General features: G+C 36.5%; 1 protein-coding gene across 2 annotated transcripts in view; it reads right to left on the bottom strand.

Moving 5' to 3' along the window:
• The window catches only part of SRBD1 (S1 RNA binding domain 1), a 199,079-nt gene that overhangs the window by 156,460 nt on the left and 17,468 nt on the right, over positions 1-25,151 (bottom strand). For both annotated transcript variants that reach the window (XM_082746976.1, XM_082746975.1), the window contains exons 5-9: positions 16,866-17,032; positions 13,363-13,480; positions 11,680-11,818; positions 7,182-7,278; positions 5,641-5,776 (exon numbers count right to left, since the gene is read on the bottom strand). In XM_082746976.1, coding sequence (XP_082603102.1) covers positions 5,641-5,776; positions 7,182-7,278; positions 11,680-11,818; positions 13,363-13,480; positions 16,866-17,032 — 657 coding nt within the window. The remainder of the gene's footprint in view (positions 1-5,640; positions 5,777-7,181; positions 7,279-11,679; positions 11,819-13,362; positions 13,481-16,865; positions 17,033-25,151) is intronic.

The following is a 25,151-nucleotide window of genomic DNA, read 5'->3' on the forward strand; positions in this document are numbered from 1 at the left end:
TACCCAAACCAGACAAGAACATTGCAAAATGAGAACCATTCTCTCTTATGAATACAAATATCAAAATCCTCAATAAAAAAAGTAAACCAAATCCATAAATATATAAAAGGGATTACACACTAGGACTAAGAGGGACTTATTCCAGGAATAAAAGGTTGGTCTAACACCCCAAAATCAATTAACATGATATATCATACCAATAATATAAAAAAGGAAAGCCATACAATCTTCTTACACAATAGATGCAGAAAGAATATTTGACAAAATTTCAGGTTTGTTCACAACAGAAACACTCAACAAACTAGAAATAGAAAACAACTTCTTCAATGTGATAAAGATCACATATAAAAACCCCACAGATAGTATCATTATTTAATGGTGAAAGACCGAATACTTTCCCTCTAAAATAACAAGGGTCTCCTCTTGCCACTTCTATTCAACATCATACTGGAGGTGATAGCCTGGGCAATTAGACAAGAAAAAGAAATAGAAGACATCTAGATTGAAAAGAAAGAAAACTATCCCAATTTGCATATAATATGACCTTATATATGGAGAACCCTAAGGAATTCACTATAGAACTATTAGAACTAATAAAGAATTTGGCAGGATTGCAGGATAATCAATTTCTATACACGAGCAATAAGCATTCTAAAAAAACAAAAAAACAAAAATAACCTCATTTACCATAGCACCAAAAGGAGTAACATACTCAGGAATAAATGTAACAAAGGAAGTGGGAAACACTCTGAAAACTACAAAACACCACTAAAAGAAATTGAAAGAATGGAAAAATATCCCAAGTTTAGCAATATCTTAAATATTGCTAAAATAGAAATACTACCACAAATAATTTACAGATTCAAAGCTCTTCTACCAAATCTCAGCTAGTATCTTTGCAGAAATTGACAAATTCTAAGAGTCATATAGAAATTCAAGGGACCCAGATTCAATCTTGAAAAAGAAGAAAAAAGTTGAAGAACTCCTACCTTCTGATTTCAAAACTTATTACAAAGCTATAGTAATCACTACTGTGTGCCACTAGCATAAGGACAGCCACATAGATCAGCAGAATAAAATTAAGAGTTCAGAAATAAATCCATACACCCACAATCAATTGATTTTCAACAAGGATGCCAAGACAATTCATTGGGAAAAACAGTCTTTTCAATAAGCGATGCTGGGATGACACGATAGCTATGTTCAAAAGAATAAAGCTGGACTCCTCTACATCCTCATACACAAAAATTATTCAAAACTGGTCACAGACCTTAACATAAGACATAAAGCTATTAAACTCTTAGGAAAAAATATAAGAGAAATTCTTCATGACTATGAGTTAGGTAAGACCTTACATGTAGCACTACATGCACAATCAACAAAAGAAAAAATAAATAGATTAGACTTCAATAAAATTACACATCAAAGGACACCATTAAGAAAGTAAAAAAAGAATATATAGCATGGGAGAAAAGCTTTGCAAATCATTTATCACATAAAAGAATTAGATCTAGAACAGATAAGTAACTCTTACAACTAATAAGAGCAAAGGCCATGTCACCTCCACACAAGTAGGAATGAATATATAGTAAATGTCAAAGAAAAATTTTGTGATAATTGATGACTCTTCATGTTTTACCTTAAACCAAACAAACAAATACCTTTTCACGTCTATATATCACTGTTTAAGTTAAAAAATTAATAGTTGTAATGATGGAAAATATCACATGAAAGGTAATACACTCTAATTTTTTTCATTATCTTTTCTTTAAACAGTAAAATACAGATGGAAGGAAAAATTAAGTTTAAAAATGTCATACTGAGGACTTCTAGGCTTGGAGAACACTGGCAATCTCTTGATTCCAAATCTCCCCCTCATCTTCCTATGAAACCTTAATAAAGAAAATAAAACAACATGGACCCACATCTTTGGTATTTCTAGAGAAAAGAACTGGATTGCCATCTGATTTCTCTTAAGAACATATAAAGCAAGGCAACAACAGACCAACATATTTAAGAAAGTTAAAGAAAGAAAGTAAAAACAAAAAATATTATACTGATCTAAGGGGTTCATGCATCAAACCATTGGAAACAACTGTGAATGTGTTAAAACTCAGAGAATACTGTACACATACATCCTCCTTGAGAAATACAGAAGAGCAGGGGTCAGTAAACTATGGTCCATGGGCCAAATCCAGTCAAACCTCTGCTTGCATAAATAGAATTTAATTAAAATCTATGCGCCCTTGTTTCTGTATTATCTATGACTACTATCAGCTGCAATGGCAGTTATGTAACTGCAGCAAAAGCTAGCTGTCTCAGAAAATTTAGAATTTATTCTCTGGTCCTCTACAGCAAAGCTTGGCCAACTCCCTACTGAACTGAATAATAAGCTTCATCACAACAAGACTGGAAAGTTCTGGCAAAAGGATTAAAGGCAAGCATTTCATGTAACTGTAGGGCTAAGATTAAAATAAGGGAGGAAGCGATTTCCATTAAGAAAATACAGGTTGCAATCCTGATACCAAAGTAAACCTAAACCTAAAAACCATGAAACAAGATAAAGAAAGGCAGTTTATGCTAAAGTCACATTCTGGTCTTGGAATAGAGCAAGGACTGTTAGTACACTTTAAAGATGCTGTTAGGTATGACATCACCAACATGATAAAGAAGGGAACTCCAAAAGTCTATCCCTCTACAGCAGTTAGCAAACTGACCCAAACTGTCAAAATCAACCTTTTCAGAACTCTGGGACCTAATAAAAAGCTTACAACCACCAGAGGAACTTTTAAAGAAAATTAATTTACCCATTTGCCATCCTCTACTCTGCAGATGAGCAGTGGCTCATACATTCCTAGCACAGGTTGCTAGTGCCAAAGGGAGCAACATGGACTTTATTCTCAAAAATTTGTGATTGTGTGTTCTTTTTTTTTTTTTTAATAAACATATATTTTTATCCCCAGGGGTACAGGTCTGTGAATCGCCACATTTACACACTTCACAGCACTCACCAAAGCAGTGATTGTGTGTTCTGATCTATCTCATGTTTCCCTGAAGGATGGACTCAAGAGCTTGCCTTTGTTTTGCCTGTCTCAGAGTTTCCCCAGGATAGAAGCCATTCCCTTCAGTGGCATTTTTCAAAACTATTTAAAGGCAAATAAATTAGTCACAGTGTTGAGGGGTAAGGGACAACAGCAGGTTGTTACAAGGATTACAGTCAAACAGACCAAAAAACCTGGATGATAAAGAAGCTTAAATATTAGATACTTGAGGGGAAAGGGGTTTTTTAAAGTTCCTCCACAAATCAGAGAATCTTGGGAGTCTGTATGCATGCTTGGGTCTAGACACATGCTCTGAAAAGACCTTAAGCTTTCACCTTTGACTAACCTTTGGGCATCATGCAAACAGGAAGTGAAGGTTAAGGGCAAAGCTGTAAACAGCCTTGCTATACTAATGTTGAAGGATTACCCCCTACAGTCAATCTGCAAGAACTAGGAGGAATTTTTTTTGTTTTGTTTTGCCTATCTAGGCATTATGAAAATCTCTGTCAAATAACTAGTGGTCCACTAAGCTAATGGAAGAGATTTCAGTGATCACACGACAAAGAATGAAGACATTTCAAAAATAGTTTACAAGGCCCTAAACAAACAACAAAATCCCCAACAGCAGCAACAACAAATACTGAGGGGGAGAATCTGATTTCAGTGTTGCCAACTTATAATATTCAAAATGTCAAGTTTTTAATATAAAATTACAAGACATGCAAAGAAACAAGAAAGTATGATGCATTTACAGGAAAAAAGAAACTAACAGAAACTATCCCTGAAGAAACTCGGGCACTGGTCTTACCAGACCACTTTATTTTATTTTATTTTATTTTATTTTATTTTATTCTTAAAGATTTTATTTATTTGATACAGAGAGAGAGATCACAAGTAGGCAGAGTGGCAGGCAGAGAAAGAGGGGGAAGCAGGCTTGCTGCTGAGCAGAGAGCCCGATGTAGGGCTCAATCCCAGGACCCTGAGATCATGATCTGAGCTGAAGGCAGAGGATTAACCCACTGAGTCATCCAGGCGCCCCTACCAGACCACTTTAAATCAACTATCTTATATATGCTCAGAGTTCAAGGAAATCACAGACAGAGACTTAAAAAAAAATCAGGGGACCGTGGTCTCAACAAACAGAATATCAATAAAGAGCTGAGAATTACAAAAAGAAACAAATAGAAATTCTGAGCTGAGAACTACAATGACTAAAATGAAGAATTTACTGAAAGGTTCAGTAGTTCATTTGAGCAAGGAGAAGAAAGAATCAGCAAACCTGAAGATAGGTCAATTGAGATTATACAGTCTGAGAAGAAAAAGAAAAAAGAAAGAAAGAAAGAACGAACGAGCGAGCTCAAGAAACCTGTGGGACATTATCAAGTATACCAACATATGTATAACAGGAGACCCAGGACAGAAGAAAGAGGCAGAAGGAATATTTGAAGAAATAATGATCCAAATTTCTCAGTTTTGATAAAAAACAACCAACACATTCAAGAATCAGAATGAACCCCAAGAAGGATTAAATTCAGAGAGATCTACAGTGAGACACATTATAATCAAAATGTCAAAACCTAAAGCCAGAGAATCTGGAAAGAAGTAAGAGAAGTAATTCATCATGTGTTAGGGACTTGGTAAGTTAAATAGCTGATACTTCATCAAAACCATGGAGGCCAGAAGACAGTGGGATGATAAAATCAAAGAGCTGAAAGAATAAACTGTCAACCTAGAATTCTATACCCAGAAAAAGTTCTGGGGATTGGTTGCACAACAATGTAAATATACTTAACATTACTGAACTATGTACTTAAAAATGGTTAGGACGGTAAAGTTATAAGTTAAATACATTAGCATTTTACCACAATTAAAAATAAATTCAAAAAAGCAAATTTTAAGACCTTACAAATAAACACTGAGGGAGTTTGTCACTAGTAGACCAGCCCTACATGAAATGTTGCAGGAAGTCCTTCAGGTAGAAATGAAAGGACAGTAGACAGTAACTCAAAAGCATACAAAGAAATAAAGAACACTGGTAAAAGTAAGTAAATGTAAAGCCAGTATTATTTTATTTTCAGTTTGTAAATCATCTTTTTCCCCCATATGACATAAAAGCCACTTTCCACATTGTAGATATAACAATAAGGAAAAAAATTAGTAAACTGAAAAATGATATTAAGAGACAGAAATATAATAACTATAATTTACACAACCAAGTGAGATTTCACACTTTATTCTAAATCAGATTATCTCTAATTTGTATGTCATACGGAAAAGATCCAGTATTGAGTTCAAAGCTAAGCACAGTGAGAAGCAAAGTCTACTATGAAAGATCACCAGCCAAAATGTCAAGATATCTGAAGTGGTATATTGTCAACTCTGCTAATAATACTCAGTTTTACTAACTTTTCTGGGCCTTGAGTTCTGCAATTGCGAAATGGGAAAAATGGGACATTATACGAATTTATATGAAAAAAAAAGTAAATGGTTGCCTTACAATTTTTCAATTCCTTACTTTACTACAAGTAAAGTAATAGGGAAATCCAAAGTATCATCATTATTATTACTATCAGCATGGATAAGCAGTTTCTTTATTTACCTGATGATGCTGGATGTTTCTTATGTTGCATGAAAAATTCTGGTACAGCTGAAACTTACCAACATCCTTCTCATTTACTTTTTTTGAGGACACCTTTGCCAGAGATGATTGGATACAAATATACCTATTTTGGCACCTGTCCAGATAAACAAATATTCAAATATTAATAATATTATTATGTTACTAATAATATTATTAGTAATTAATTATTAATTATTAATATGTGTGTTAGTAAAGAAACACATTATATGGAAATAATGTTAGCAAAAAATTTCTGCTATTAACAAATGAGTTATTAATATGTGCGTTAGTAAAGAAACACATTATATGGAAATAATGTTAGCAAAAAATTTCTGCTATTACCAAATGAGATTTTTGTTTTTAATGATGCCCAAGTATAAAAACGTACTGACCCATGAAAAGAGGACTTTGCTAGCACAGGTCCTCCATATCTCTCTCTATATATATATATCAACCCAATCCTCCTATGCAAGGCCTAAATCAGTTCATCTGCAGTCATGTAAGAGACCAAAACTACAAATACCAGATCAATAATTCTGTTCTAGAGATCAACCTTTTCTAACCACTGAATTAGGCAGTCAGAGCCAAGTAAAAGCTAAAAAGAAGGGAAACGAGGATATGGCAGAACAGCTTCCAGGGACAGTGTATAAAACTGAAACAAAGTTTGGGAGAATAATTACTTATAAACACATTAAACCTACGCGATTCTCTTCCTTTCACTCATTCCTACTAGGAATTACTATTACTGAGGAAATAGGAAACTTCTCTCCCTGTATTAACAAAAACCCTGAAAAGCCACTGCAGTCAACTGATTCATCTCTACCTTTCCTCTCTGCACACCTCAGAGATTTGGAGAAATAAGAGCAAACTGCTGGCAAAGCCCTGTCTTCTCTGCTGATACACAGCTGAAAAACATATTAAAATGGGTTTTAAGATAATATCTTTTTTTAATGAGGCATAAAATCCAAAAGCCCAAGTAGGGCCTAGGTCATGAGGTTTTAATCTCTTATAAATGGACCATGATACCATGGATAAGCAGCTCTCTCCATCAGCTGAAATTCATTTTGAGGTCAGCACTTTTATCTATACCTGATATTAAACATTCTCAAGTTAACTCAATCACTTATAAATACCAGAAATGAGATATTATAATACATGTAAAGTACATACATCACAGTATGTCTAAGAAGCCTGCCACCCAGTCTAAATGGATATGACTCTCTAGCATACATTGTATAGTGCAATGGTTTTTCAACTGTTCCTCAGAGCCCTCCACTGAGGTGTGTCAGCATAAGGCGGATGAGCAGGCAGAGTTCCAGGCTCCCTGCCTAGAATTCAATTAAAGCAACTTTACTTTTATCTGTTTTACATATTAGGGTTCTGTTGCTTGAACAAAGAGTTCTGCTACCAAAAAAGGAGTCTAAAAATAAAGATTTTAATGAACACTAGTGTTAGCACTAACCATATGACCCTTAACAGCATGAGTTCACAAAGCAGAAAACTCTCTAAGAGTTACTCACAATTTTCGAATGAAGTCAAGCGTGTCTTTGTCTTTAGCAATCATGTCTGCTAAAATATGCTGCACTCCTGTTTCAATATCCTGGAGTGCTGAAAGTCCTTTAGGAGAAGGGTAAAGAGGAAAACAAAGAAAGAACTACAGATTGGTTTTTTAAGTCAATAATTAAATCATAATAAATTTATTTCAGTGGAAATAAACCCTTAAATTGAAAACCTTAAGACAGAGAAGTATCATAGCAGTGACCAGCTTACCTCTGCAAAAACATAACAAGTCTCCAAAGCAATAACACAGGACCTTTCATACCATATAAACTAGTGGCAAAAAAATGCAGCTCTGGAGCCAGCCACCAGGTCAAATCCTAGTTTCATCAGTTACCAGATGTGTAACTTTGGACAAATTACTTGACCTCTCTGTGCCTCAGTTTCCTATAAAAATGGAATAACAGCACCTGCTTCATGAAGTGTTTATGAAGAATAAGTGTGCTATGGGAAATATGTATTAACAGAGTCATAACCTAAGGTATACTATTTCATAACAGTTACAAAAACTACTCTTTACAAGTAATTTTGTTGATATTCTTATTTTGACTTATGAGGCATTTATTCACATTTTTAATGACCCATTTGAATTTCTCAAATCTCATGAGCACCAAACAAGAGCCATTATGTCATTCATCTTCATAGTTGAATTGTCTACCAATGGCGCATTAAGTTCTTTCCAAGTGCTTCTGGTTTGCTAATTTATAGCAGTGACTCTTGAACATTATGTCCCCTGTGATGTCAACTTATATATACACTGAGAAAGATCATTTGCATTGCTTTTTTCCCACTTCTTCTTAGTTGTTCTATATCCGTTAAAGCTTTTCTTCTCATATTAACGTTTGAAATACACAAGCACTAACTCAATATGTTTTTCTGAAAGCATAGTTTTAATGAGTAATAAATATAAAAGACAAAGGGAGTAAAAAGACAGACATATGGAGTCATTAATAAAGTGGTATGCCTTGTTGGATTTTGTTATAACTAATCCTAACTATTAAAATAACTACAATTATTTTAAAGAAACTTAACCATTAAAATTCCTACAAATTCTGTTTACATTTTAAGAGAGTTTCCCTATAGGGGGATTTTCAGGAGTGAATTACCTTTGAGAGATAGAAGATTGTATATGTAAAGGACCTAGAACAGCTGTGACATATAGTAAGCAGTCAATAAATGTCTATTCTTGGGTAAGTTTCTCCTTGTATCAGGCTTCATCTCAGAAAACCAGTCACTATGCACTAATTCCTGGAGTTCCAAAGCACCTTACAGCATCATTACACAAAATTTAATAAAAACACCAGGAAGTAAAAATGGAATGTATCTCCAATGAGAATCATTAATGAGAAAGAACAGAAAAAAGAAGTTATATATTTTATTATTATAATAAGAGACCTTTAAAAAGCCCCCATCATTTTTGGCAAATACAATTTGAAAATTTTTTATAATTAATAAACCTTATCTAATTAAAATTACGGGGCACGTGGGTGGCTCAGTGAGTTAAAGCCTCTGCCTTCAGCTCAGGTCATGATCCCGGGGTTCTGGGATCAAGCCCCGCATCGGGCTCTCTGCTCGGCGGGGAGCCTGCTTCCTCCTCTCTCTCTGCGTGCCTCTCTGCCTACTTGTCTATCAAATAAACTAAAACAAAACAAAACAAAACAAAAACTTTTAATTAAAATTATACTAGAGCAACATTGCTAGAACAACATTTTGTATATTTGGGGATTTTTGTTTTGCAGAGCATTCCAGATCATTCTGATACCCACTAAAGTTCAAAACAAAACAAAGAACCACTTCTGGGGAGGTACCTTGAGCTACCTCTAGAGCAGGGGTTCCTAATGGGAGGTAGAAATAATCAGAGTCACTTGGGTAACTCATCCAAATTATATTACCTCCCTCTCAGTCCCAACCAGGAAGAGAAAGGACTGGGAAGAATCTTGTATGTTTGAATAAGCATTTTTTTCCATCACACAGAATTGATCATTGGGGCTTAAGATAGCCGAAAATAATAAGAGTTCAAAAAGTTTAGAACCTCAATGAAATCAGGAGAAAATAAGGATCAAAGAAGCAGAAAATCATATCTCCTTTGTTGTAGTAAAAACTTCCCAGCCAGTTTCTTCAAAGCTCCACAACTGTAATAAAAATTGAAGGGCAAACACTTCTTTTCACTTTAATTGCAGTAAGGATACCTCTTATTCCACACAACAGAGCAATCAGCTACTCCTCCTTCTAAACAACATGGAAATATTCTGAAAATTCTAGGATATAGTCCATTTGTGACATGTGTATCTTTTTGATTCAGACCAAGTTCTTATTGGTCTGTGGCAAGTAAGAAGTGTCCTCCACTTTACAGTGAAAGAGCTGGTTTCTTAAACATTTCTTTGAGATATGACAGGAATGATAAAAAATATTTCTTTAGAAAACTAAGAGAATTGAGGATGATCATGAGTATGTGTGTAGCCCAAGCAATGAAGGGACAGAGAAAAGAAAAAACAATCCAAACAAACTTAAAAACCAGTATCTAACTTGTTTGGAATTAATTGTAATTCTTCGACATTTATGATCAGAGTAAAAGGAGGAGGGAATAAAGTAAACAGAAAGTTCAATATATGTGCTAGTACTTCCGTAACTGCACTGAGCCCTGATGGAGCCCCATTATCAGAAGTACCACCAAGTGTCCATCACCATGTAGTTCATGAACATCACCATATACAGCCATGCCTTAAAGAGGCAGAGTTATCAAACCTACTCAGTAGGAACTCAGTATGTGTGCAAACTAAGGAAAACTTTGTACCAAAGGAGGTGGAAAGGAAAGGAAATCAATCATAAAAGAGTAAAAACAGACAATAAACCTTTGTGTATCTGATATTCTGAAAACTCCAATATTTGATTCTAAGAAAACATACTATTACTGGGCAAGAAAGTCCCCACTGTGGCTGACCTTAATGCTTGGCTTTATAGTCTCAGCCACTAGTAAAACATTAAAATTGCATCATTTGAAAATGCAATTAAAAATAGACATTAAAAGGGCGCCTGGGTGGCTCAGTGGTTAAGCCGCTGCCTTCGGCTCAGGTCATGATCTCAGGGTCCTGGGATCGAGTCCCGCATCGGGCTCTCTGCTCAGCAGGGAGCCTGCTTCCTCCTCTCTCTCTCTCTCTGCCTGCCTCTCTGCCTGCTTGTGATTTCTCTCTGTCAAATAAATAAATAAAATCTTTAAAAAAAAAAATAGACATTAAAAAATTAAACAAACTTGAGTTTTACTCATTTCAATCCATCTCTAAATTCAATACTTCTGTGCTTTTTCTTTTAATTAATGCCATTTTCAAAACAAATATTAAGATGAGTGTATTTGTATATGAACAGACATTTGTATTTTTAGACACTCATCCTTAATCTTTTAATTGCAATCTCACATTGCTGAATAGTTTAAAATGAAAGCAGGTTATAATATGCTAGCATTCTCTACAGTGTAGTACAGAATGTGGATATTCTTATCAGATACTGCCCCCTATAGACACTTAGTTCTCCTAGCCAAAAGAATAAACAGAAGGCTAAAGAAATTAGAATGAGCATAGTACTTAGGAGAGCACCAATCTCCCCATCCATCCTATCCTGTCAGAGCACTCCTATAAAAAGCCAGTCTTTCTCAAAGAGCTCTCGCTCTAGGGCTTATTTTGTCAATAAAACCAATGTATTTTGACATGTATCAGTAGTCACTTTCCATGGGTTTCTCTTAGAAATTCTCTCTCCCCTACTCTTTCCAACTCACTTTTATTCTTGTGCACACATACACAAAAGGTTAGGAAGATAAATTTCAGAAAAAGGACCCTTTACTCCTGGAGAGTAGAAGTGTGGAAATAGAACTTCACTTTATAATAATTATGTCAGAATTGTTGAAATTCTTTTTAAAAAGTAGATGGCTTTTATAATTAAATAAATTTTTAGAAAGAATCAAAGTTTTACAAGACAACATAGGGCATTCTTTAAAACCTTGGGAAATGAAGCAATTTCTCTAAAAAGGAAAAAAAAAGCAAGTATCTTAGAGAAAAGATTAGCAAAATTAAAAAGATTAATAAACTAGTAAAATTAAGACCTATTTTCTGTTTATTTAATAGGCAGCATAAAGAAAGTGAAAAGAAGTTACATACTGGGAGAAAAGATCTGTAATACATATAACAGAAAGACTATCTTAAAAAGTACTTATAAATTAATTAAAAAAGAGAGAAACAGTACAATAAAAATGGGCAAAAGACTAGAACAGGCACTTCATCAAAAGAGGAAGCTGAATGGTGGCAGGAGGTATATAGGGGTTTATTTTATTAGAGCTATTTATTCCTTATGTGCTATAATACTCTTTTGTATAGTCATTACGTAATGAAACAATTTTTTTTACATAGTTTTCAAATTAAAAAAGGAAAAAGAAAAAGAAACAAGAATAATCTCTTGAAGTAAAGCTGGTACCTTTCACATTGGGTCTAATGTAAGATAGCAGATTGAGCTCCCCTGGATTCTCAAGCAGTGTCTTGGCTGCTCCTTCTAATCCCAATTGCTTAGCTCTTTGGGCTTTTGTGCCTTTGCTCCCAGTTTTATATGGAGCTGACTAGAAGGGAAAAAAAAGTCAGAAAACATACCATATCATTCAGTTTAAAAAGCAAGTCAAAATTAAAACACAAAATTAGAAGACATGATGAGAATGCTAAAGACATCCTTTTCTCAACTCTTTCCTCTCTCTTCAGGGATGAATTAATACTAACCAGAGACTATAGCTGTATAACCAGCTATACAAAGATGGTCATTGCTTATCTGATTCTTTACACTTTTCTATTCACTTCACATTAGTCATTTGTTTGTATTCACTCACCTTAAAAACTCTGCTTGGATTATAAGGACTAGAAGGTCCTCTCCTCAACCAAAGGGAGCTTCTCTAATAGCTAATAGCCACTGACACATAATGTTTCTACTTCTTAACCCACTGAGCCACCCAGGCGCCCCTATAATGTTTCTACTTCTTAACACACATTCACTCCTCAACTTGAGCCATTCGGCTTCTTTCCTCATACCTTGCTGAAAGCAGTATCCGAAAGCGGCACAATGATCCCCTACTTACCAAATATACATTTTTCAGTCCTTATCTTGCCAAATCTCCCACTACATTTATTTACTTAACAAATGATGATTACCTTCTTCTCAGACTCTCTTCCCTATAATCTTTCATGGTGTCATTACTCCTGATTCTCCTCCTACTTCCCTAACCATTCTTTCCATGTCTCCTTCTTCAGTTCTCCCTTCCTCCACCCACGCTTCAAAAGTTAGTGTTCCTCAATGGTCTATCCTGACTTGGTTATCCACAAACTCTCCCAGAGTGAAATCTTCCGTTCTCATGGTTTTAAAGACCAATTACATGCTGAAGACCCTCACAGCGAGGCCTCCAGCTGAGCACTCTCCTTTAGGATTCTCAATTCCATAACCTACACTCCTTTGTCTCCCCACTCAACTGGGAATGCCCTGGAGACAAGAAGTCTGCATTATTTATCTTAGCAAACCATACAAAAAATCATTTGATAGATATTTATTGAATAAGCACTTTATTGAATTAAATAATGATGGCTGATGACTTTAGCTTTCTATTTTCAGATCTTATTTAACTATAAAAAGATTGAAATCATAATATAATTAGATAGGTATTATATTAAAAGATTAAAAGAGGAGCACCTGGGTGGCTCAGTGGGTTAAGCCTCTGCCTTTGGCTCAGGTCATGATCTCAGGGTCCTGGGATCGAGCCACGCCTTGGGCACTCTGCTCAGCAGCAAGCCTGCTTCCCCTTCTGTCTTCTCTCTCTCTGCCTGCCTCTCTGCCTACTTGTGATCTCTATCTCTCAAATAAATAAATAAATAAATAATCTTAAAATATATATATATATATAAGGTTCCCTGGACCCTGGGTGGCTCAGTCATTAAGCACCTGCCTTCATCTCAGGTCATGATCCCACGGTCCTAGGACTGAATCCTGCATCAGGCTCTCTGCTTAGCAGAAAGCCTGCTTCTCCCTCTCCTACTCCTCCTGCTTGCATTCCCTCTTTTTCTGTCTGTCAAATAAATAAATAAAATCTTAAAAAAAAAAAAAAAGATTAAAAGAGTTCCTTACCACATGTTCTAGTTCTTCAAAAGTTTTACAGTTCAGCAAGGCTTTTAACAAGCACTCAGACATCTTCCCCTCCTTCTTAATTTTTTGGATTGTACTATGAACCTTCTTTGCAACAGCCCTGGAAATAAAAACTTTTGTAATATACAAGACTTATGTGTCAAAACTTCCTTTTTGAGCTATCTCGAACTTATAGGAATGTTGTTCCTAGCCATTTAAGAATAAGTTACCATTACCCAAATATTTTAGTGTATATTTTCTATAAACAAGAATCTCCTCTTACATAATATAGCCATCAAAATGAGGTAATGAATATAGATGTATTATTATATTCTAATCTGCAGATCTCACCCAAGTTTCACCAACTGTTTCCTTAATGTCCTTGACAGCAAATTCTGTTAAGAGTGGGTTGTGTGTAATTGCCATGTGTCTATGGTCTCCTTCAAGCTGAAACAGTACCTCAGTGTCCCTTTGATTTTCAAAGCTTTGATACTTCAGATGTTACAGGCCAGTTATTTTGTAGAACGTCCTAGTTTTGAGTTTCTCTGATGTTACAGAAGTAATGCCATGTTCTTATCACTGCATCCTTTAGGGGGCAAATGGTTTTCACTTGTACATTACTAATCACCTTAGATCATCTGATAGTGTCTGTGGGTTTCTCCATCATGCAGCCACTTTATTTCTTTATAATTAACTATTTTTTGGAAAGGTACTATAAAACTATTTTTTATCCCACTCCTTATTAAACTTTCAATTTATTTGCTGATTTATTTATATTACCACAAACTCAGGGTTTTTAATTTAATGGTTATAATTCATTATGAACACTTATTTTGATGCTCAATTATTCTGAATTTGACCAGAAGTAACCCCTCCAGGCTAGTTTCTGTGTTCTTCTGACATATCCCCATCATTCTTTGAGCACTTCCTTATTCTCTGGCACCCAACATTCCAGGCTTTTACTTTCCTTGCCCCAGCCCTGGAATCAGGTGACTAGTATATAGAAACCAAGTTATGGGTGCTAGATGTGCTCATTGCTACTGGGTATCACCACTCAGGACCAGCAAACCGAGCACCCATACCTGGTTTCAAAATACCATTCTCCAATGGAGAGAGCCAAGATTTCACAAAGAAAAGCTGATTCCAGGATCAATGCATAGGCAGGAGCAAGGGCACAGTCATACCACCACTTTATGATGATTTTGTACTATGAATACAAATCCTATTGTTATATCTAATGCCTCTCATCTTATTTTGATACCTGTTACTACTTACAGCATCTGCCTAATTGGAACTGCTAAAATGATGGGAAAAAGTTAGATGAAAATATAGATTATTAGAAATGATTGATAGGAAAAAAATCTACTTACAAAAAAGAAAAAAAAAAAGATTGTCAATTAAATAGGAAGCATATGCAGTACTTAGATTACAGCCTCTGTATCTTTTACATTCCTGGTAGCCCAAGACTGTTTTCAAGGGCTGAAGCCCACCAGGGTTATTTTGACAAAAGGCCAGTGTCCTACTGGATTGCACATATGGAAGAGGAAAGACATCTTTAGAGAAAATAGGAAGCTTTTCCTACTATATATAATCAACCTTTGTTATTCACATTTTTAACAGTGACCCTCAGTAAAAAATTTTTCACCTTGCAACCTACTACACATATACATATAAATAATTTTAGATAAAGTTACAGAAAAATAATATAAATATATACAATAGTTAAATAAACATATGGTAAATATTTTCAGGAAACAATATTTACTTTTACTACATAAATCACACTCTTACATTTTCTATTCTCTAATTTTTGTTAAAGTGGTAATGACCCACTACATTAGTTTCACTGCTCCTTTACAGATAGCAATTAACAGATTGAAAATCAATACTCTAGTTATAGAAAATGTTGAGCTTAAGAAAAAAATAGAGACCATATCCCATTTCCAAATCTCTGCATGGTATACAAACATCTTCCAAGACCCAGTCAATGCCCCCACTTACTCAGAGAAATATCCTCCACTAATATTTGAAGTATTTCACTACTAACAGATACCCAGGGAATGAACACTTATGAAGTGTTTTTTTTTTTTTTAAATAGGAAAAGAAGTAATAGTAATCTTGACATAAAGCTTCTATTTGTCCCCCATACAACCAAAAATTATTAGAATACCTTTAATTTTTAAAGTAAACTATCCTTGTTTGTGATACTTTCCTCAATTTCAGGTCCCCAAATTCTCAGATTTTCTTCACTATCTTGCCTTCAACCAAACAAAGTTTACCTCACAATTCGTAAACTACTGGCCTTCTACATGTGGCCTGTAGACGGTTTCACCTGGCCCTGAAAATTTTTATATAAAAACTCAGATTACTAGGTTCTTGGTGGGGTTGGCGGAGGATAGGACAAGCTGGCAAACTGTGTGAAGCCCACACAGTATATATATACAGTCATCGGCTGGAGTAGATTCTTCCCCTCTTAGGATCTCTAGTTTGTATCCCTTGATGCTTTATTATACTAACTTGGGCCTGGAAGACTTAAATCTGAAATCACTTGATTAGCTAGTCATTTACTTATGGGCTGGCTAATTGATTTTGCTTTTCAAGAAAATGTAACTCTCCACCTATTAGCATTTTAATCCTCCTGGCACTAAAAGAACTTCAACAAAAGGTATGGAAATGCTAGTGACCTGCAGGTTCCTCCCACCCAAGAAGATTTTTAGGCTGCTTGTAAAAAATAACTTTTAGCACTTTTAGAATGGCTTGAAGGTAAGATTTTATCCAATTTTTATCAGATCCTTGTCGTAGAGTTGAAGAACACACACATTAACAACACAGTGCTGGCATGTAGGAGACAGGCAATAAATGCATGAACGGTGAAGAATGTTTAAATAAACTCTACCGAAAAATACAGTTAATCTTATAGTCTTTGCATGCTTATTTCTGAGTCATTACAGTAAGTCCAGAAGTATAATTTTTTAAGGGATGCTTTTCATTCTACAGCTATACAAAACTTAAAACCCACTAATACCAAATTACCATGCTCTTTAAAAGATCAGAAAAAGGAAATATACATATTTGCCACCAAACTCTATACTGCCAAAAAAACCTCACCATTTAGGGACTTCATAGTATTAAGAGGACAGTTTTATATAAGCTATTGAAGATTCTGTTTCTGTTTCCTTCCTTTGCCATTACACACAACTATTTCTATGAGAGAATATGAAGGTCAAACTCTTAAGCACACACTTAAGGCAAACCTCCTTCCTGCTCATGTGTGCCCAAGCTATTCATAAATGCTCCAGCAGAGGGACTCTGTACACACCTAAAGAAGTAAAATGAACCTGACGTCCTCTGTCACAAGGCGACTACATTCAATTACAATAATTCAAGAAGACAAAACAATGGGACTGTTGAAATATGCTGTCATTCACTTCCTCACTGTTTCTCCTCACTGGCTCACAAGGCCTCTTTCCACTCATAGTAGCCTCCTCCCTTCCCAGGTTTCTTACCGGAGCTCCTCCAAGGTTTGTCGAACTTCTCTCAAGGAATCAGCATCGAGGTTATTAATAAGCTCTTTTCGATATCGTATAATGAAGGGAATTGTGTTATCATCATTAAAGAGACGAATAATGTTGGCACAAACCCAAAGTTCAATATTAGTTCTCTCAGATAAAACCTGCAAATTAAGGATACTTAGTGATTTAAACATTTATATGATAATGTATGGTTCAAATATAATCAAATAATGTTCTTCAGTCACTTAGGAACACTTGCGGTGGTCTGAAAAAATACATACATGTACTAACAATCATAAAACCATCATTTCATTAATTCAGTAAAATCCAATCAAAGCCACTCTGTAATCATTCAAATTCTACAGGACTCAGTAAGACTCATTTTTCACCTCTCAAGATTAGCAGCAAAGATCAAGGAATTGGTAACACATGTGTCAACACATGACACTGTGCTGTCTCACTGCTAGTGAGAAAGCGCAATGGTATAACCTCTGCAGGAAGAACAAGTTGGCAGTATTTATCAAGATTTATAATGCATAAACTCTTTGACCCAGCAATTCCACTCTGGAACTTATCCTGGTATATTCATACTCCTAGAAAATGATACTATTTATAGTGGTATCTTTTGAAGAACCTTTTCCAGCATAATAAAAGTCAGCAAAAACCTAAGTCTATACTAGGAAACTGGTAAATAAATCATGATATGATAAGAGTAGAATGAATACCATGCAACTAATCTTATGTGAAGTGATACGGAATGACTCACGAGACCTAGGAACATGGCTTACTTTCAGAAAAGTAATGGATGAGTAAGGGTAGGAAAACTTTTCTGTATCTTTCAATTTTCATATCATACACATATACTGCATATTTAAAATAATTAATTTTTAAAAAAGCAAATCTATAGGTTTCAGGAGAACGTACACATATGCAGAAAAGTTTACAGAAGTCAGCCTGAAGAAGAAAAAGAAGGAAAGGCAATTTCAGTAACTTATCTCAAAACCTAAGCAGATTTTTCAAGTACAGCACAAAAGACATAAATTTTATTATTATTTCAATTCTGATACCCATGATCACCAAAATTGGAAGGGGGGGAAAAAAACCCAGAAAAGTCACTAAATAATTATCAGAATCAATTAATTAACAAAATCAAGTCAATATATAATACAGGATGAATTTCAAAACTACAGATGAAATAAGAAGCTGAAATCCAGAGATTATCAAGGGAGGGTACTCATTCTCCTGGCCATCTCAAATCCTGAGGCCCACATCTTCCCACATTTTGATGCATTAATACCACCTCTCTGATGAGTGAGAACGCCAACTTGACATCTCCAGCCCTGGCTCTCTTCCACATGAGCTCCAGACTAATTTTGACAACTACCTGCGATATTCTCTTGAAAACATAATGGGCATCTCAAACTTGGCTTTGCAAAGTGATCTCTCTCTCAGACGTATTCCTTCTCCAGTTTTCCCCCTTATTAAGTCCAAAAAGCAATTCAAGCCACAAAACTAAGAGTCTAATCCTTTTGTTTCCTTCAACTCTTAATCCGCTATACCATAAGATCTAATTAACTCTTAACTACAAAATATTTCTGTAGTCTATTACTGTTCTTCATTTCTTCCTCCCCACACCTGTCTAGTTCAAGCCAGGATTACTCAACAGCCTGTAACTATTCTTGCACCCATTCCAATCCCATCTATTCCAGTCTCCATGAATCAACAAGAATTATCTTTTTTAAATGTATATTGGGGGGTGCTTATGTGGCTCAGTGGGTTACAACCCTTGATTTCAGCTCAGGTCATGATTTAGGATCTTGGGACTGAGCTCGGGCCCCATGCTCCATGCCCATCGGGCTCCATGCTCAGCGGTAAGTCTGCCTAGGGCTCTGTCTTTGTCCCCCTCCCCCCGTCCCGCCTGCACGCACACGTGTGTGCATTCTCTCAAATAAATAAATCTTAAAAAAAAAGATAAAATGTATACTGAATCATGTCACTTAACTAGTTAAAACCTTTCAATGATTTTCCATTGCACTTAGAATCTAAACTCCTTACCATGACCCAAAAGACATCAGCCTACTGCCAAACTCATCTTATCTAATCCTCCCCTCATTAGAAGGCTGACCCAGTGAGGGTGACCTGGGTGGCTCAGTTGGTTAAGCATCTGCCTTCAGCTCAGGTCATGATCCAGGGGTCCTGGGATTGAGCCCCACACTGAACTCTGCACAGTGGGGAGCCTAATTCTCCCTCTCCCACTGCTGCTCCCCCTGCTTGTGCTGTCAGTTAAATAAATAAAATTTAAAAAAAAGAAGAAGAAGAAGCCAGTCCCAATGACTTTCTCTTAGTTCCTAGAGCAAGCCCAGTTGTTCCTCTCTTTAGAGACCTTCTGAAGTTGCTCTCTCATCCAGAAATGCTGCTCTTGCTTATTATTTTCTCTGACCTCTACAAAATCAGACTCATTAGTATTTTCTCAAACCTGTACCTCTTCCTATTTCTTATTCCAACTAACATCGTCTTCTACAACAGAAATTCTCAGGAATATTATGGCTATCTCCTCCAACACCACCTTCCCACTATGTATTAGCTATGCACCTTGAGAGAACTTAACCTGAACTCTACCTCCACAGCATTTTTTTCAGTATCCAACTCTTTCATATATAACAGCCAGAGTGTGGCCAGAAAGATTGGTCCAGTCAGCATGAAGCTCAAGGTTTGGGTTGAAACTCTGGACCCAGGTACAGTTTCTTCTAGAGAAACATGGTTTGTACACATAGACTCTTAAAGCTGAGAATGGCAGTACTAAGAGAATCATGGAAAGACTGCTTCAGTGCACTGATCAAACTTTTCCTGTTACAGCGGTCAAGAAATCACCTTCTTTGTGTAAGCTAGTTTGAGATGGGTTTTCTCTTACGGCAACCAAAAAGCATTCTAGTTGATGTCCTCAGTATCACTGTGAGTTCCCTATCATGACCATATAAATTATCATTAAAGAAGCAAACGGATTTCTAAAATGTCTGTTCTTTCCTTTCAAGTTCCCTTTCTGCTAATATCATTTTTTATCAGAACCACAGAGCAGTTCTGTTTTCCATGCTTTCCACCCAGCCTCTCCGCATTACTGCTGATTATGTTTCTAAAACACAGATATAATAAATCAGGTATTTTTTCTCTTTTTCTTCTTTTGAACAGAAGCTCCAATAATTTTTATCTACATACTGGTAAAAGTTCAACCACCGTGGCATAGTTTTAAAATATCTTCCTAAGTGTGGTTCCAAATTGCAGTGTCTTACAGGAATAAACAATCTAGAAGGGAAGGTAAATGTTAATGCAAATAAATACAAATAAAACAGGATGTGCCGGTGATACACTGTTTTCAGGGAAGAGAAAGGTCCCGCAGGGGTAATCAAGGAAGGCTTCTTACAGGGGTAGCATTTCAACTGGCCCTTGAAAGACAAGCCAGATTGTAAAAGAGATATGAAAAATGAAAATGATCAAAATGCTCAACATTTTGGAACTGTGTGATTGTTATAGAAACCCATTGGTTCCCACTATCCTAAACTACCTCAGCTATTGTTAACTGAAAGGGGCTCAAACACAGCCCAAGGTCCACATCTGGGTCATACATGGTCCTAACAAATCCAGAAGCATCATATATGTTAAGGGAGTGTATGCTGCTACTTATGTAGATTTGCTCCTTGAAAGTGAAGACAACAAAACCCCATATAAGCAGTCTATACTTTGGGGCCTCCAGATCATCCAATTCCTTGTCTTAATTTAGTCAAATGTTTATTTGACACATTATATGCCAATATAGCTTATATTATATGCCAATAACCATACCAAGCCAGTGAAAACAAAACGTAAAATGCCAAGTCCCTCTTTCCAAGGAGCTTTCAAGCTAGAAAGAAGACAGACAAGTAGCTAAATTATATTGTGATCTGTACTCTTGCAGAAGCACATAGATTGTTTCAAGAGCACATGGGAGGTAGAAACATCTAACTCTGCAGCGATGAGGCAAACAACAAAGACATAACTAAAACAGTTAAAAGCAGAGATCAAACTTTGGGATGTGTAAAAGTAAGGCAGAGAACTACTACAGTTTTCACTTTTAAATGATTTTCATTTATTACTTTAATAACATTTGCAGTAAACTGGTAAGGAATGAGAGTAAAGTAAAAAGGAAGGCAGTCTCAAGACTTTTTTCAACCCTAACACTTAAATAAGAGAGGTACTTGTTGTGACTGTTGTTTGAAGCTAACACTTGTATAGAGCTTACTGTGTTTCATACTTTCACATATTCAGTATTAACTCAAATTATATAAGCCTAGGTTATTATTACTCCCATTTTATTGATAGAAAAACTGAGGCCCCTAAAAGTTAAGTAAATTGCCCAAAGGCCCACAAGCTACATTACCTTTTCAAAAATTTGGTTTGTGTGCAAAGCAAGATGATTTTTTTTCAGGCAAAAATGTAAGTTAGACAGTAACCTCACTCTCTTTCTGAATCCCACTGCAGATGAAACATAATGCCTTCATACTGCCCTCTGGTGTTTAAAACTTGCAACAAAATGGACTTCTTCCAAAGTGTCCTGAGATTTACTCCTCTAATCTATATTCCTATTCCCTCAGTTAAAAAAAGAAAGCATCTGAGTATCAACAAACTATAGCCTTAATCATCCTGGCAGCATCTATATTTTAAAAGAACTAAAATTAAATTAAATTCGGGGCACCTGGGTGGCTCAATGGGTTAAAGCCTCTGCCTTCTGCTCAGGTCGTGATCCCAGGGTCCTGGGATCGAGCCCCGCATTGGGCTCTCTGCTCGGCAGGAAGCCTGCTTCCCTTCCTCTCTCTCTGCCTGATTCTCTGCCTACTTGTGATCTCTGTCTGTCAAATAAATAAATAAAATCTTAAAAAAAAAAAAGACAGTTAAAAAAAATTAAATTCTACTCCAATGAGTAGAACTGAGAGAACTCTACTCAAAATCATTCCCCAATCAGCAGTTCGACACCTCCTTTCTCAAGTTTCTTTTTTTTTTTTTTAAAGATTTTATTTATTTATTTGACAGACAGAGATCACAAGTAGGCAGGAGGCAGGCAGAGAGAGAGGAGGAAGCAGGCTCCCTGCTGAGCAGAGAGCCCCATGCGGGGATCAATCCCAGGACCCTGGGATCATGACCTGAGCCGAAGGCAGAGGCTTTAACACACTGAGCCACCCAGGCACCCTTCTCAAAAGTTTTTGATTCCTACTGTTCTCTTTACCCATGCCTATTTATTTTATTATATTACTTACCTTATCACACACAGAATCTTCCTTAAAGACTGCAAACGGAAAAACTATGCTGTTAGAAGTTAAATGAGTGGTTAAAGGAAAGGGGACAGGAGACTGGAAAACCATATAAAGGGGATTATAGGGTGCTGATCAGATTCTGTTTTTTCACCTGGAAGCTTGTTAACTTTGAACATTAATAAGCTATATATACTCCAAAATAGTATATATACTTCAAAGTAGAAGTATGTATACTTCAAAAATAGATTTTTGGGGGCGCCTGGGTGGCTCAGTGGGTTAAGCCACTGCCCTCAGCTCAGGTCGGGACCTCGGGGTCCTGGGATCAAGCCCTGCATCAGGCCCTCTGCTCAGCGGGGAGCCTGCTTCCCCCCACTCTCTGCCTGCTGCTCTGCCTACCTGGGATCTCTCTCTCTCCATCAAATAAATAAAAAAAAATCTTTAAAAAAAATAGATTTGGGGGGGTACGTCTAAGTGGCTCAGTTGGTTAAGTGTCTGCCTTAGGCTCAGGTCATGATCCCAGAGCCTTGGATTGAGTCGCACATCATGAGGCTCCCTGCTCAGCGGGGAGCCTGCTTCTCTCTCTGCCTGCCTCTCCCCCTGCTTGTGTGCTCGCTCTCTCTCTCTGACAAATAAATAAAATCATAAAAAAAAAAGATGTGTTTTAAAGCCCATAACAAATACTGGCTAAATCATAAAAACAAAAAGAGCTAATGCAATTGTTTCACTTAATCCCTCCTGGAACAAACAGGTAACCTAATGGATGGTATGTGCTTACATGTAGAAGTGCAATGAGAAAGCCAACTCAGACACACTCACCTCCTCGCAGTCCCACTTCTTTCCCTAATTTTGTCATCCCCTGGTCTTCATCACCCACACCATTTCCCATCATCTCTTGCAAGAAATATGGCTAATAAAGAGAGTTGGGCTTGCTCTTCCTCTCTAATCTGGCAAACCTTACTAACATATGTGGCTACTCCACTCCTTACTCCCAGCCCCCTCAAAATAAAGAGACTCTAATAGCAATCACCATTTTGAAGCATTTAATTTTCTCAAAAACTGGTTGTAGCTAGTCACCTCTTCAAATTCTAAAAAAGGTCACAGTATTTATATCATATTTGCATAATTATATAATGTTCTTTAATGAAAATTAGTTTCTGATTGCGACCACACATTTGCAGTTTGGGGAAAAGGTCTGAAGAATACGTTGCCTCTGCTCAAAGGGATCTGGAAATCCCCGTTTCTGAGTTAGAAATGGACACAAAGTATGTTTACACATAAAGTCTATAAGTAACTTAAGTACTTAAGTATTGGCAATGCAGTTTTCTCTCCCCAAACAAAATGGTGATGTTCCTGAAAAAGCAGTTGAATTTTCAGAGTTGAGAAACACACCGTGAAGGGAAAAAGCAAAGGATCATGATGACATGGTGGACAGGGGATATGGGGAACTGCACACAAAATGAAGGAAACAGAAATGACATCTCCCACATGATCAATTGGTAATGATTAATAATCTCTATATAATTAATTTCCATTGACAGCACCTTATTAACTAGCTATCTTTCAGTATTTCCCCAAAGAACTTGGCCACATATTTTGTTTTGTGGCAGATAATACACATATCAAAGGCATTTCAATGAATCTAATCCTCATCCAAAGGGTCAAGGCCTTCCTGACTGTCAGACTCAGCACTGGTGACTCTCACTCTTCTCAGTCTCCTCTCCCCTACCCCCTGCCACTGCTGTCAACCATGTTTGGAAGGAGGAATGCAGTGCCAAGATAAAATTATTCTCTGCTGTTTATGGAAGAATGAGAAAGGAAAGAAAAAGAAATCCACATACACCACAAGAATTGTCTGAAAAAGTAACTAAATGTTGGACAATGAAGACTGCAGCTGGTTAAACAAAAAAACCCCAATGCAAATCACACCTAAAGTTTCCCAGGCAACCCCTAAAGCCATCTAGAAAATGCTGAGCTTCCTAGCTGTCAGGGTGCCCGGGGAAGGTGGCAGCTGTAGCAGCCATTTCTCCCAACTCACAAGCAAGGAGTGCCAGATCCCAAAAGCAGTCCTGTTTGAACTGTCAAAAAATCACTTCCAATAAGGAGGAGGAGGAGAAAACAATACTTGGAACTGAAAAGAAAGAGAAAACTCAGAAATAGCCTTCCTCGAGTCCTCACGGTTTTCCTATTTCTGGTTCAAGGCCTTTGGGAGACTTGATCACACTTTGTCCCTTCCATTCTTTGAAAGACCCCATGTCCTTGGTAATAAACTCTTTCCTGCTTAGATCATTAGAAGTAGGTTTCTATTACTTTTAATTAAGAGATAATGGGCTAAGGCAAGACCATTTTCATCTCTTTCTCTGTTACACAGCTTAGAGGATGGGTGTGAAGCAAAGTGTCATAGGGTAAGCAGCCCTTAACCTTGAAGAACTTATCTCTGTATTTCAAGAGATTTCGTGGTCTCTGAAACGTTCTTCCCTCCTTCCTGCTGCCTTTCCAAGATTAGAAGCAGACTTATGTCAATAGTAGAGACAGCAGCTTCTACATCTTAGTGAAAAGAAAAGGAAATGGGAAACATCCACCTGCCCCTGTGAGTCTGGACTAGAACTAAGCAAGGGGTCTGCCTTTCAAGAAAGCCTTCAGGTGAATCTGATGCAGGTGGTCCATGACTATTCTTTTAAAATATGTCCTTGTAAGGGGTGGGGATAGGGAGAAAACAAAAAAAAGTAAAACCATGTCCTTGTGAATAAAGACGTGAATAAAGAAAGTAAATAAAGTGAATAAGTGAATAAAGAAAACAATGGTACAGAAAGGAGACCAATGATATACTGTTTCTCCAAGAAACTTCGGACTATTTAGTTCAGGAACAAGGATAAGAAGAAAGCTCTGAGGCAACATTCTACTCCTTAGTCAGCCAGAGAAGAGAAAAATCAAAATTAAAAGTTACCGGTGATGCTCTACTAATAGGTAACAGAAGAGACACCATGGGGGGAAAAAAATT

Source organism: Mustela nivalis (assembly GCF_964662115.1).
Source record: "Mustela nivalis genome assembly, chromosome: 8".
NCBI lineage: Eukaryota > Metazoa > Chordata > Mammalia > Carnivora > Mustelidae > Mustela > Mustela nivalis.